Source organism: Penaeus vannamei, chromosome 20, assembly GCF_042767895.1.
Source record: "Penaeus vannamei isolate JL-2024 chromosome 20, ASM4276789v1, whole genome shotgun sequence".
NCBI lineage: Eukaryota > Metazoa > Arthropoda > Malacostraca > Decapoda > Penaeidae > Penaeus > Penaeus vannamei.
In genome coordinates this window covers 11,458,809-11,473,092 of record NC_091568.1, presented here as the reverse complement: position 1 = coordinate 11,473,092, position 14,284 = coordinate 11,458,809, and the positions used below count along the sequence as shown (strand labels likewise).

General features: G+C 41.2%; 1 protein-coding gene across 6 annotated transcripts in view; it reads left to right on the top strand.

The window, feature by feature from the left end:
- The window catches only part of fus (epithelial splicing regulatory protein fusilli), a 196,649-nt gene that overhangs the window by 161,738 nt on the left and 20,627 nt on the right, over positions 1-14,284 (top strand). For 4 of the 6 annotated variants that reach the window (XM_070135003.1, XM_070135009.1, XM_070135005.1 and 1 more), the window contains 4 exons: positions 213-307; positions 6,205-6,420; positions 12,874-13,107; positions 13,282-14,284. The exon at positions 13,282-14,284 is cut by the window's right edge and continues 1,486 nt beyond it. In XM_070135003.1, the coding sequence (XP_069991104.1) occupies positions 213-307; positions 6,205-6,420; positions 12,874-13,107; positions 13,282-14,217 (1,481 nt within the window). In that variant the 3' untranslated portion in view covers positions 14,218-14,284. The remainder of the gene's footprint in view (positions 1-212; positions 308-6,204; positions 6,421-12,873; positions 13,108-13,281) is intronic. The other 2 variants (XM_070135007.1, XM_070135004.1) reach the window with 2 other exon arrangements.

Below are 14,284 nucleotides of genomic sequence, written 5' to 3'. Positions count from 1 at the left end.
CTCTCTCTCTCTCTCTCTCTCCCTCCCTCCCTCCCCCCCACTCTCTCTTGCTCTCTCTCTCTCTCTCTCTCCCCACTCTCTCTTGCTCTCTCCCTTCCCCTTTCCCTTCCCCTCCCTCCCTCTCTCCCTCACTCTCTCTTGCTCTTTCCCTTCTCCTTCCCCCCAGCGAATCCAATCCAACCCCTAATTTTTCTTCTTTTTTTTATTCCCAGGAAGCAACAATGAAGCCCAGCAGTTCCTCTCTCGCGGTGGCCAGGTCATCATCCGCATGCGAGGTCTGCCTTACGACTGCACGCCCAAGCAAGTGGTACGTAGGGGAAGGTGGGTTGGGTGGATGGGTGGATGGGTGGGTGTGGGGAGGGTGAGTGGGGTTGAGGGAAGGGTTGGTGGGTGTGGGGGAGGGTTGGTGGGTGGGTGGGGGGTGAGGGAAGGGTTGGTGGGTGGGTGGTAGGAAGGGTTGGTGGGATGGGTGGGTGGGGGTGGGTTGGTGGGGGGTGAGGAGGGTTGGTGAGGTTGAAGAAGGGTTGGTGGGATGGGTGGGTGGGGAGCGGGGGTGGGATGGTGGTATGGGTGGGTGGGTTGGTGGGATGGGTGGGTGTGGGGTGGGTGGGGTGGGGGGGTTGATGGTGGCGCTGGTGGTGATTGTGAGGAGGATCGTAGGTGTGGTGGTGGTGATGGTGGTAATGATGATGATGATGATGATGAGGAGGAGGAGGAGGAGGAGGAGGAGGATTAGGAAAATGGTGACGATAAGTGTTAGTTAAAGTGACGTGATTTTCAATGCATTCCGTAATCTCTAAAGTAAATTTCTGAGCTAATGAATAACGAGTAATTTTGGGTTAGTGTTTTTTCTTTCTTTCTATCTTTTTCTTTTCTTTCTTTCATTCTTTTTCTTTCTATCTTTCTCTCTCTCTCTCTCTCTCTCTCTCTCTCTCTCTCTCCCTCTCTCTCTCTCTCTCTCTCTCTCTCTCTCTTTCTCTTTCTCCTTTCTTTCTTACTCTCTCTCTCACTCTCTCTCGTTCTTTGCCTTTCTCTTTCTCTCTTTCTCTCTTTCTCTCTCTCTCTCTCGCTCTCTCCCTCTCTCTCGCTCTCTCCCTCTCTCTCGCTCCCTCTCTCTCTCTCTCTCTCTCTCTCTCTCTCTCTCTCTCTCTCTCTCACTCTCTCTCTTTCTTCACTATATTCCTTCATCTTTCTTCTGCCTTATTCGCTTCAACACATGTCGTGGGTGTTCGTGACGTTTTGCAAACCATATTATTCGGTGTCGAAATTTTGCCTTGCTTGCTTTTGACTTTTACCGTGTTTATATATATATATATATATATATATATATATATATATATATATATATATATATATATATATAAGGATATATATAGGTAGTTCCGCCTGAGAGAGAGAGAGAGAGAGATATAGAGAGAGAAAGGGGGCGGTGAGTGAGTTGATATATATATATGATGTGAAAGTGAGTGGTGCCTGTGAGTGAGGGGGTGGGTGAGTGAGTGGGTGAGTGGTGAGTGGGTGAGTGAGTGAGTGGGTGAGTGAGTGAGTGGGTGAGTGAGTGAGTGGGTGAGTGAGTGAGTGGGTGAGTGAGTGAGTGGGTGAGTGAGTGGAGTGAGTGAGTGGGTGAGTGAGTGAGTGAGTGAGTGAGTGGGTGAGTGAGTGAGTGCGAGTCCGTGTTTGCGTTCAAATACATATACGCCTATGATATACATACATGTAGTATACACTCACCTGCCGTGTTTATCTGCGTATATATGCGTCCAAAGCGTAAGTTTGACTGTATTCGTGAAGAAAAAAGTTCGTAATTAAAAAAGCTTCATAATAAAAAAAAGGCTTCATAATAAAAATAAAAGAAAGTTCGAAATAAAAAAAACGTAATAAAAAAAAGTTCGAAATAAAAAAGAAGTAATAAAAAAAAATCGTAATAAAAAAATCGTAATAATAAAAAAGTTCGTAATTTAAAAAAATCGTTAGTTTAAAGTTCGTAAATTATTGTATGGCCCTTCTCTATTTTTTCTTTATCAAGGAGATAAGGTCGTTGTTGTTTCAGGGTATGACGGGGGGGGAGCCTTTGATAGGGAGCGGTTGCCTGTTTGTGTCAACTTGAGATGTTTTTTTATCATTTATTTCATTTTTTATTCATTTCTCCTTTATTCCTTCTACTTAATTTCGCGCGAATTTGACTTTTTTTTTGGACTTTTTGATGGTATGTTATCAGCGATGGGGGAGGGGGGGGTACTTATGGATGAGCTGCGGTAGTTTTCCAAAAAAAAAAAAAAAAAAGAATAAAATGAAAAGCTAATAATTTCTGAAATCTGTTGTAATCCGTCTGTACCCACGACAGGTGTGATAATGAGGTCGAAAGCCTTCATTATCGCTTACGGACTTGACATTAATTACGATCTTCATTTATTTTTATTACTGGTCCAATGACCTTTTTATTTGGGCAGTGAATGTGACTCTTAATTATTATTTTTTACTGGCGAAAGGAAAGAAAAGTTGACGAGTTTTTGGGCTTCGTTTTTTTTTTTTTTTTTTTTTTTTTTTTAGGATTCGTAGTATTGAGGATTTTGTTTGTATTGTGATGTAGGAGATTTATCATCGCTAAAAGTGCTTGTTATTATAATTTGTCATCATCATCGCCAAATTAGATAGTCATCATTATTACCTCCTTGAATCCTCTTCATCATTACCATCATTCATCATGACCATGATCACAGTTCATCACTGTCATCATCATCACCACCATCGTTCATCACCGCCACCAACACCACCATTTACCATCATCATCATCACTGTTCACCACCACCAAGACCAACACCGCCACTCACCACCACCATCCACCACCACCAAAACCACCACCATCCACCACCACCAAGACTAACACCATCATTCACCACCACCACCACCAAAATTCACCATCCCTATTCAACATCACTCACCATCACTACTCACCACCACCACCACCAAAATTCACCATCCCCATTCAACACCACTCACCATCACCACCACCACCAAAATTCACCATCACCATTCAACACCACCACCACCAGAGTTGTACAGAAGTAAATTTGATTACCGTAGCCTACGAGCCCCGCAACCAGCTTGATAGCACGGCCTTTTAAGAGCAATGCACAATCAGTAGCAGGCTTATGGTTAATTAAGATAGCTCTTTGATACAAGATCGAGATTTGAGGGTTGAATAATCTCATCCAGATTTCGATGGATTATTCGAGGCTGCGCGGAACCTGCACTGATATTTTCTTTCGACAGATTTCTCTTTATTTGGTCTTGTTTTTAGAGACATGGAAGAGGTTTACAGTTCAGATTATCGTATGATAACGGGGTCAATTATATCTAGGTCGAAAGGGATTGTGTTATTTTTTTGTATTTTTCTTTTTTCATTATTTTTACTATTATTATTAGTTATTATTATTATCATCATCATGATAATAATTGTTATTATTATTATTTTAATTATTATTATTATTGTTGTTATTATAATTATTATTATTATTATTATTACTACTACTACTACTACTACTACTACTACTACTACTACTACTACTACTACTACTACTACTACTACTACTACTACTACTACTACTACTACTGGTATTGTTATTTTATTGCTGTTTGTGTTATTATTATTCTCAATTGCTATTATCATTGGTGGTATTGTTATTGTTCTTATTGTTATTTCCATTATTATTCATCAACCTATGTGATTTTCTCCAATCTAATTTGCTAAGGCTTCAGTAACCGCGAATGGTAAGACCGTTAAGAGATAAAATCACTTCATACTGCCTTAAAAAAAAAAAAGATAAAAATAACGCTTGTTGATAATAGGATGGTAACTTATCATCGTATTTGAAAAAAGAAAGAAAAAAAAAGACCGACTTTAACGTTATCCAAAAGTGGCGGAGATAAAACCCCTGATTATGAGCCCTTTGAACACTCCAGGGGGACGCGGTCGCTGCATGTTAGGCGTTTTTTATTGATTTAATATTGTTATTATTATTATTTTGAAAAGAATTTGCGCGATTGTTTGTTTTCTTCTTCTTTATTTATTTATTTCTTTTTAATTGGGATTTAAAAAAAGTATTTGTCTTACCTTGTTGTTGTTTTATGCGTTTTTACTTACTGGAATGCCGTTTTTGTGTGCTTTTTTACAATTTTTTGACTTGTTTACATATTTAATTCATTTTTGTTTTATTCATTTTTTTATGTATTTGTGCCTGGATTTTGATCAAGTAGCGTGTCATTTTTTTTTTTTATGTTCAGTCGCAATTAAAGAACAAAAGGTCAAGTGTGAATTCGTAATGGATTGTCCTAAAAGTCGGATTTTTCCTTCTTTAATTCCGTTTCTTTACTCGTTTGATTTTTCTTTATTTATTTTCCTTCTTTCTTTCTTTTTCGTTTTTGAGTTATCTGAGGAGCAAGGGGCGAGCGGCACGACTGTCGAGAGATTCATTGCTGACAAACGCCTTCTTCTGGTGACCTCCACTGATAGCTGTGGAGAGAGAGGCAGAGATAGCATACAATACCCCCCCTCCTCCTCCTCCTCCTCTTAGCTGCTGCTGCTGCTCCTCCTCCTCCTCCTCCTCTTTCTCATAGATGCTGCTTCTCCTCCTCCTCCTCTTTCTCTTAGCTGCTGCTTCTCCTTCTCCTCCTCCTCCTTCTTCTTCTCTACCTCTCCTTCTTTACCGTTTCCCTACCTCTCTCTTTTTCTCCACCTCCCTTCCTCCCCCTCCTCCACCTTTTCCTTTTCCTTCTCTTCCTCCATCTCCCTTCCTCCCCCTCCCTTCCCTCCCCCTCCTCCACCTCCTCCACCTCCCTTCCTCCCCTCCTCCACCTCCCTTCTCTTCCCCCCTCCTCCCACCTCCCTTCCCCCCCCTCCTCCACCTCCCTTCCTCCCCCTCCCTCCACCTCCCTTCCTCCCCCTCCCCATTCCCTCCCTTCCTCCCCCTCCTCACCTCCCTTCCTCCCCCTCCTCCACCTCCCTTCTTCCCCCTCCTCCACCTCTTCCTTTTCCTTCTCTGCCACTCATCTCCCCCCTTTATCCGCTGCCCCCTCCCCCCGCAAGAGTACCGTCTGAGTACAGTGATGAATTAGATATTTAATTAAGAGACAGGTGACGTGGAGATTAGTTTACATGTAACATATTTATACATACATACATACGTACACGAAATTGATAGACGACGATCGATATTTCTCTACCGATTTGCGATGATCAGGGTCGTTTTTTGTTGTTGTTGTTGTTGTTGTTTGCACGTTGCAATTGCTTAGGACAGAGATGTTTGTTCTTTGCACAACGACTGTCGTTGTTGTTGTTGTTGCTGTTTTTTCACGTTGCAATTGCTTAGGACAGAGATGTTTGTTCTTTGCACAACGACTGTCGTTGTTGTTGTTGTTGCTGTTTTTTCACGTTGCAATTGCTTAGGACAGAGATGTTTGTTCTTTGCACAACGACTGTCGTTGTTGTTGTTGTTTTTGCACGTTGCAATTGCTTAGGACAGAGATGTTTGTTCTTTGCACAGCGACTGGGGTCTGAAGGGCTGAGCAGATAGAGCTCGAGCCGTCGCATTCTTCCCACAAAGGGAGTTGCACGTGGCTGAATTAATCCGTTTTGGGTGAATGATGTCGAGATTTCAGTGGGTCTTGGCTTCGATTAGCTTGTCTGTTTGATTGCGTTCGGGTCTTAATCAGTGTTGTATCACTCTACCGATGTGTAAACCAGTGACTGAATGTTTGTATTTTTGTAATTCCATGTATATTTTTTTTGTTTTATACCTAAATTTTGTATGAGAATGTGAGGATAAGTTACCTCATCCTTCTGAGAGGTATTATTCTTTTATGTATTTTTGTTTGTCTCAATAAACGTGTCAGTTTTAAAAAAGTTCCTGTTTATCACTCGGGGAAATTAAAAGCTTATCATGTAATTAAGACAGGCAGTGATGATCATATATGATAAAGTCTTTATTAATCTCTTTCTGTGATTTTTGACCTACATTGACCTCGCCCCTGCCGTTATTTTGATAGCTCATGCATTCATTTCCTCCATAAATTAGATTTTAAAAAATAATAGCTATTCATGTAACTACGACTTAAGCAAACGTGACGCTTATATCTAATTATTTATCATTCTCCTGTGATTTCTGACCCAATTTGACCTCGCCCCGCCCCCCCCTCCTCCCGCAGGTCGAGTTCTTCGAGTCCGGCGACAACGGCTGCCACATCCTGGACAACGAGGACGGCGTGCTCTTCGTGCGCAAGCCCGACGGCCGCGCCACCGGGGACGCCTTCGTGCTCTTCGCCTCCGAGGACGACAGCTCCAAGGCCCTGGCCAAGCACCGCGAGATCATTGGCTCGCGCTACATTGAGCTCTTCCGCTCGACCACCGCAGAGGTACAGCAGGTGAGAGCTTCAGCCTTCCGTTCTCCTGTGCTGGGGTGGCGTCGCGTGGCCCTTGGAATCTTGGGTGCTGATGCTGCTTGGCCTGAGTGGATGGGTGGGGGGGTGTGAGTGGGTGAGTGAGTGAGGGGGTGAGTGAGTGAGGGGGTGAGTGAATGTGGGTGGGTGGGTGGTTAAATGTGAGTGGGTGAGTAATTGGGTGGGTGGATGAGTGAGTGAGTGGGTGGATGGATGAGTGAGTCGGTGGGTGGGTGGGTGAGTGAGGGGGTAAGTGAGTGGGTGGATGGGTGATTGAGGGGTTAAGTGGGTGGGTGAATGGGAGTGGGTAGGTGGATGAATGCGAGTGGGTGAGAGAGAGAGAGAGATAGAATGCTGTGTATGTGTTTGCTGTCTGTATTTATCTCTTCTATTATTCTTTAAACCCTTTATCCTCTCGTTTCTTTACTTCACCTTCCTCCCATCCATCCACCCACCCTTCTATCCCATCCTTCCTCTCTCCCCTCCATCTTCTGTCTATCCTTCCTTCCCTATTTCTCTCTTCTTTCTCTCCCTTCCTGCGCCTTCGTGTCCTCCGTTAGTCCTTCCACTCTCTCTTCCACCTTCACTCTTCCTTCCACCTTCACTCCTCCTTCCACCTTCACTCCTCCTTCCACCTTCACTCCTCCTTCCACCTTCACTCCTCCTTCCACTTTCACTCTTCCTTCCACCTTCACTCCTCCTTCCACCTTCACTCCTCCTTCCACTTCCACTTCTTTCTGAATGACAGTCGCGTCTGCCTTCTGCCAGCTGTTATTGTCCTGCATTGGATATTGTCATTCTGGTTCTGATGGTAATGGTTGAGGATTCATGATTCTATGGTTATGATACAAGTTCATTATATTTACAGATTACATATAATTTGATTATAGAAAAAATGTAAATGTAAGAGATTATATATATATATATATATATATATATATATATATATATATATATATATATATATATACATATATACATAAATCCATGTTTATTTATCTTTATATTCCTATTTGTATAGTGTATAGCTTAATCACACAAATCTACATAGACGAACAGGTCACTCAATGATAAGCATGACTATAAAGCGAGTGGCCTGAGAGGCTACGTAGCCTTAATATCATACTGATTACACATTTGCTTACACGCTTATCATCTTGGATAGAGATAACCGTAAGTACGACCGACGACCTGTGGCCTTGGGGAAGCTGATGTCGCTCAACCGGGCCTGAAATGTGCATGTGAGAGATACGGGGCTATTTTGGGGGTTGGTGGCCGGTTGAGGGGGCGAGGGGGCTCCGTCCTGAAGGGGGGTTTCCCTCTTTCGGGTTGAGGTTTTTATTTATTTATTTTTGTTGTTAGTTTCTTGTTTTTTTCCTTAGAGTAAATTAGGTATGTTTTTTTCTTTTTTTTTCATCTTTGTGTATAGGAGGGTAGAGACGTGTACACACGCGCGCACACATACATACGCATGCATACTTGCACCCATGTGTCTGCATCCTAGTACCTCTGAGAAGATGAATTCAGGGGAAGCGAAGGTATTTGATTACGTATATTGTTCACATTTATATACCCACATTTCTTCCCATTCGTATCTTCACTCATATTTATATACCTACATTTCTCCCCATTCGTATCTGCACTCATATTTATATACCCACATTTCTTCCCATTCGTATCTGCACTCATATTTACCCACATTTCTTCCCATTCGTATCTGCACTCATATTTACCCACATTTCCTCCCATTCGTATCTGCACTCATATTTACCCACATTTCTCCCCATTCGTATCTGTACTCCGTCCGTCCTGCACTCCCTACCCGACCTATTTCATGCGCTTCAGCCTCATCCTGAACCCGGGCGACACCTTCAGTCAACTCAGTCGTCAGGAGAGTCGGGGGCTGTGAGGCGAGGCGGGCCTGTGGGTGTTGTGCTTTGCCGCAGCCGAGTCAGCAACTCCGGGCCGGCTCCTCCTCCGTTCAGCAGCCGCCCTCCCCTCCCTTCCCCTCGCCTCTCTTCCCCTCACTCGGGCTCGCCTCGGTGTTCTCTGTCTGTCTCTCTCTATGTCTCTCTCTGTATCTCTCTCTCTCTCTCTCTCTCTCTCTCTCTCTCTCTCTCCCTCTCTCTCTCTCTCTCTCTCTCTCTCTCTCTCTCTCTCTCCTCCCCCCTCTCTCCCCCCTCTCTCCCCCTCTCTCCCCCCCCTCTCTCCCCCTCTCCTTCTCTTTCCCCCTCTCTCCCCACTCTCTCTCTCCCCTCTCTCTCTCTCCCTCTCTCCCTCTCCCCTCTCCCTCTCCCTCTCTCTCCCTCTCTCTCCCTCTCTCTCCCTCCCCCTTTTCCCCCCTCTCCCTCTCCCCTCTCTCCTTTTTTTTTTTTTTTTTTTTTTTTTTTTTTTTTTTTTTTTTTTTTTTTCCCCCCCCTTTTTCCCCCTTTTTTTCCCCCCCCCCTTTTTTTTTTTCCCCCCCCCTCCCCCCCCCCTTTTCCCCCCCCCCCCCCTTTTTTCCCCCCCCTTTCCCCCCCCCCCCCCCCCCTCCCCCCTCCCCCTTTCCCCCCCCCCCTTCTCCCCCCTTTTTTTCTCCCTTTCCTTTTTCCCTTTTTTCCCCCTTTTTTTTTTTTTAATAAATTTTTAAAATTTTTTTTTTTTAAAAAATTTAAAAAATTTTTTTAATAAATAAATAAAATTTATAATAAAATTTAATAAATTTATATAATAAAAAAAAATAATAATAAATAATTAATAAAATTAAAAATAAAATAAATATATATAATAATAATAATAATAAATAATATATTAAAAAATAATAATTTTTAATTAAAATAATAAAATAAAAATATAATATAATAAATATAATAAATATATATAAATAATAAAAAAATATAAATATTATAATAATTTTTTAAATAAATTTAAATAAATAAAAATTTTTTTTTTTTTTAATTTATATTTTTTTTTTTTTTCCCTCCCCTTACCCTTTTTTCCTCCCCTTTTTTTCCTCCCCTCCCTTTTTTTTCCCTTCCCTCCCTTTCCCTTTCTTTTTTATTATTTCTAATTTTTTTTCTCCTTTTTTTCTTTGTCCTCTCCCTCCCTTTTTCTTTTAAAAACTTTTTCAATCTTTTCTTATCTTAATCCTAAAAATTTTTTTTATTTTTATAAATTTTTTTCCCCCTTGTTTTTTTTTAAAAGGGGGAAAGTTCTTTTGGCCCCCCTTTGGTTTTTTGGTTCTCTCCTCCCTTTCCCTTCCCCCCCTTTTCCTTTTCCCCCTTTCCCCCCTTTTTATATTTTTAATTTTTTTTTTCCTATTTTTTTTTGCAAGAAAACCACTGTAATTTGTTTTTGCTTTTTTAATTTTTTTTCTGATTTTCCTTTAAGTATTTTTTCCCCTTTTCCCCTTTTTAAAATTCCCAAATTATAATTTTTTAAAAAAATTTTTTTAATTTAAAAAAAAAATTAAATTTGTTTTAAAAAAAAATTTTAAATTTTTTTGGATTTTATTAAAATTTTAAAAAAAATTTTTTAATAAAAAAAAAAAAAAATAAAAAAAAAAAAAAATAAAATAAAAAAAATAAAAAAAGAAAAGAAAAAAGAAAATAAAATAAAAAATATTTTAAAAAAAAAAAAAAAAAATTTTATAATTTATTTAATAAATATTTATATTAATAATTATAAAAAAATTTTTAAAAAAAAATATTATTTTTAAAAAAAAATTATAAGAAATTATTTTTTTTTAAAAAAAATTTTTTCTAATTTTTTAAGTTAAAAAATTTTTTCCCCCCCCACCCCCCCCCATTTTTTTTTTTTTTTTTTTTTTTTTTTTTTTTTTCTCCCCCTTTCCTTTTCTCCTCTCCCCCCTTTTTTTTTTTTCTTTTCCCCCTCCTTTCCCCTCTTTTCCCCCCCCCCTCCTTTCTTCCCCTTTCCCCTTTTTTTTCCCCCTCCCCCCCCCCCTTTTCTCCTCCCCTCCTCCCCTCCTCCCCTCCCCCCCCTCCCCCCCCCCCCCTCCCCCCCTTTTTTTTTTCCCTTTTTTTCCCCCCTTTTCCCCCTTTTTTTTTTTTTTTTTTTTTTTTTTTATTTTTTTTTTTTTCCTTTTTCTTTTTCCCATTCCTTTTTCATTTTCCCCTTTTTTTTTTTTTTTTTTTTTCTCCTTCCTTTCCCCCTTCCCTTTCTTCCTCTTTAATAATATTATCGGGGAATTCTCCCTTTTCGGGGCTTTTATTTTATAACTGACCAGTGGCGTGCGCATGCGCAGGTGTGGTCATGCGTGTACATTTATCTGGAGCACTTGCATGCGTCGGCACGTCTGGCGGGAGCCACGATAAGCGCTTCCAAATCTCTTAGGAAGATAGAAAAAAATCGTCTGCAGTTATCATATACGAAATATTGCTTTATACTTTAAAAGCGCTCCTGGAATCTTCTTCCCTCTGTTCTCGTTCTTTCCCTCGCTCTTCCCTCCCTCCTTTCTCCCGCTCCCTTTCCCTCCTCTCCTTCCCCCTCCCCTTTCGTATGCACAAGCAGAGGCAGCAGACGTCAGCGGTATTTTGCACAACAAGCCTTCATGTCGCCGTTCTTGTAATGGCTTCTACTCTACATCCCGGGTTCCATTTCATTTTCAGTTGATAGATTTCTTCATGAAGATTCGTGTTTTTTTTTAACACGCACGTAACGCAGCCGTGCTTACATTTTTTTTTCTCCCCTTGACTATTTACTTTTTTTCTTAGACATTTAGACACACCTGAGCTTACTTTCAATCAAGGTATATCTCTGTCTCCCTTTCTCCTCTTTTCTCTCCCTCTCCGTCATTTCCCCCGTCCTCCTTTTCCCTTCGTACCAGCCACGCGCGATATCTTGCTTGTGTTTGAATCAGCGAGACTTCAATTCACCGAGGTGGTATGGGCGGGCGAGGGGGAGGGAGTGGGCGGGGGGAGATGATGTCTGGGGGTACTGGCCGGGGGATGGGGGTTGAGAAGGTGGGTGGGGGTAGAGGTGAGGTGGAATATTATACTTACACACAGACTTACTCACACGCGCACATACAGGGATACATACACAGACGCACACGTACCGTGCCGTGAGAGCTCAACATCAGTGTCCCGGAGCGTGCTAGTGTGCGTGACGGTTGAAGATCTATCACCATCTTGCCTTTTCCCGACGTTTTTCTTGTATTCGTTTCCTTTATCTCGCTTTCTTTCCCCTCTCCTTGTATATTTTGGTTTCTCCTTTCTCTGACGATTGTCTAGGTTTTGTACCAACAAAGGGAAGTGTAATTTTTGTTCATTTTTTAAAAATTACATGTGGCGGTTAGTTCCTTTTCCGTAATTTTAACGGTTCTCGAAGAAAAAGTGAATAGTGGTTCAACTTTTAATTTGGACCATGTTTAGTGGAGTGAAGTGCAGGAATGATGTGTTCAATTTGTTCCTGAGATGGGCGAGATATAGTGTAGTGAACACTTGATATCTCTGCGAAAATTTGATAAAATTTGCGGGACATTTCCCTGTGTGGTAAAAGAGGGTTACAGGAATTTTTTTATCATAATTGTTATTTTTTATATTATTATTATTGTTATTATTATTATTATCATTATTATTTTTATTATTATTATTATTAATATTATTATTAACATTATTATTAACATTTATTATCATTATCATTATTATCATTATTATTATTATTATTATTATTATTATCATTGTTATTATTAGTAGTAGTAGTATTGCTATTATTATTATTATTATTATTATTATTACTGTTATTATTACTGTTAATATTTTTATTACTTTTGCTAAGTTTTACCCACACCAAAATTAAATGTAGTAGAATAGTTAGAAAGTTAATTAGCCGCTAATGGTAATTTTGTCATAAATTGGCCCTTTCTCTGAACCGTAACATACCTTCTTTGAAGAATATTTGTTCCTACATGTCTGTTGAATTAGCTGAATGTTTCCTCAAGTTCTTGTAAAGGAGCTATTGTAAACATCCACCCATAGCTACATTGGCTGCCATGTAATTTAATTTTAGTTGTGTCGTTAGCTTCATAATGGAAATCATGAAACCTAGTCGTATTCCTTCATCTCAGGGTTATTCCCTGTCGTCACCTTCCTTAAGATCTCACTCTCTCTGCCATTCGTTTACTTCCCGTGCCCCTCTTAGTAAATACAAGATTGTTCATAACCGGCAAGGAACTCATTATTATTGGGTAAATTATTATATTATCAATTATGTTTTGTTTTCCAATGCATGTGACAGCCCATCCCCTTTTTTTTCTTCTTCTTCTTTTTTTTTCCAAGACCTATTGTGCTAGATCAGTATATTCCCTTGATTCTTAATTTTTTACAATTGGTTACGGTACAGGGTTTTTCTTTAAACATTTGTCCAGACAGTTATAGCAGGATCCTGCTATAACAACTCCATTTCTTTATAGGTGATGATCATTAGTTTCTTTCACAGGTATTAAATCGTTCCATGGACCCTCGTACATATGAACAGCAGCAACCACTGATTGCACAGCTGCCCCAGGTGCCACTGCTCCCACAACAGATCATCACCTCAGGTACCCGCAAGGACTGCATCCGTCTTCGAGGACTGCCATTCGAAGCCCAAGTTGAACATATCCTTGAGTTCCTAGGTGAACATGCAAAAAGCATTGTTTACCAGGGTGTTCATATGGTTTATAATGCACATGTAAGTTCCCATGTTAGAATCTTTTGTTGTGTGTTTCTAGTATGTTCATGAAATTGATTGTATTTTGATGTTTCATTTAGCATCTTTTTTATCTATAGATTATGGTGTAATTATCAGTTTTTAATTGTTATTTTTCTTTTGTTTCTTGCTTTTCTAACATTCATCATTTTACAGGGCCAGCCAAGTGGAGAAGCTTTCATCCAAATGGACAGCGAACACTCTGCATTCCTCGCCTCCCAGCAGAGGCATCATCGCTATATGGTGTTCGGGAAGAAGCAGCGTTACATAGAAGTCTTTCAGTGTTCAGGGGAAGACATGAACATGGTGCTGACTGGTGGCCTGCCAACTCAAAGGCCCGTCATGTCCCCGGGTATGTTGGTGTGGGACACCGCAGCCCTGCCTGGGAGTCTTCCTCACCCACTTAGTGTTCCCCCTCCTGGTACACCTCGCCCCCAGGGGCCCCACTTCCTTGGTGCAGCTCATCATCCCCTTCATCCTCCAGCTCATGGCCCTGTGCTTTCTGGTATCCCTCCAAGCCCTATTAAACAGGCTGATGCTCCCCTTCTCCTTCCTCCACCTATGGGTCCCCCTCCTCCAAGGCCTTCTTTGGTTCCACAAAATCCTCTTGAGTTACCTCATTCTTCTCAAGCTCCCCCTACCCTCATGCCCCCTCCCTTAAAGCCAGCTGAGTCAGGAATCCATCCTCCTCTCATAGGACAGTATGGACACATGCCAGTTACATCACAGATAAGTACAGGCAGTAATCCAGTGTTTCTGCTTTCCAATGCTCGGACATCCCTAGCAAGTGGGCTTCATCCACAAGTAACATTGGTGCCAGTGTCATCATCTCAGGCTAGAGATGCTCAAGGTGCACAGGGTATTCAGAAACCCCCAGTGGGACCACCTCTCCTCCCAATGCCTTATGCAGCAGCTGCTGCAGCAGCTATGGCAGGAGCGAGGCTGCCTGGAACGCAGAAGCGGAGCTTTGAACAGGCCTTCCCAGGGGACACAGGTGCTGCTAGCATTGGAGCAATGAAGCGGGGCCCTCATGTGAATCCTTCCCTCTTTCATCCCTTGTACCCTCCTCCCCAGATGTTCCCCACTATGTAATACTCAATACCCGTGCTGCGTAACACACACCTGTATATATTGGTAGGAGAGGCAAAGATATCAGTGT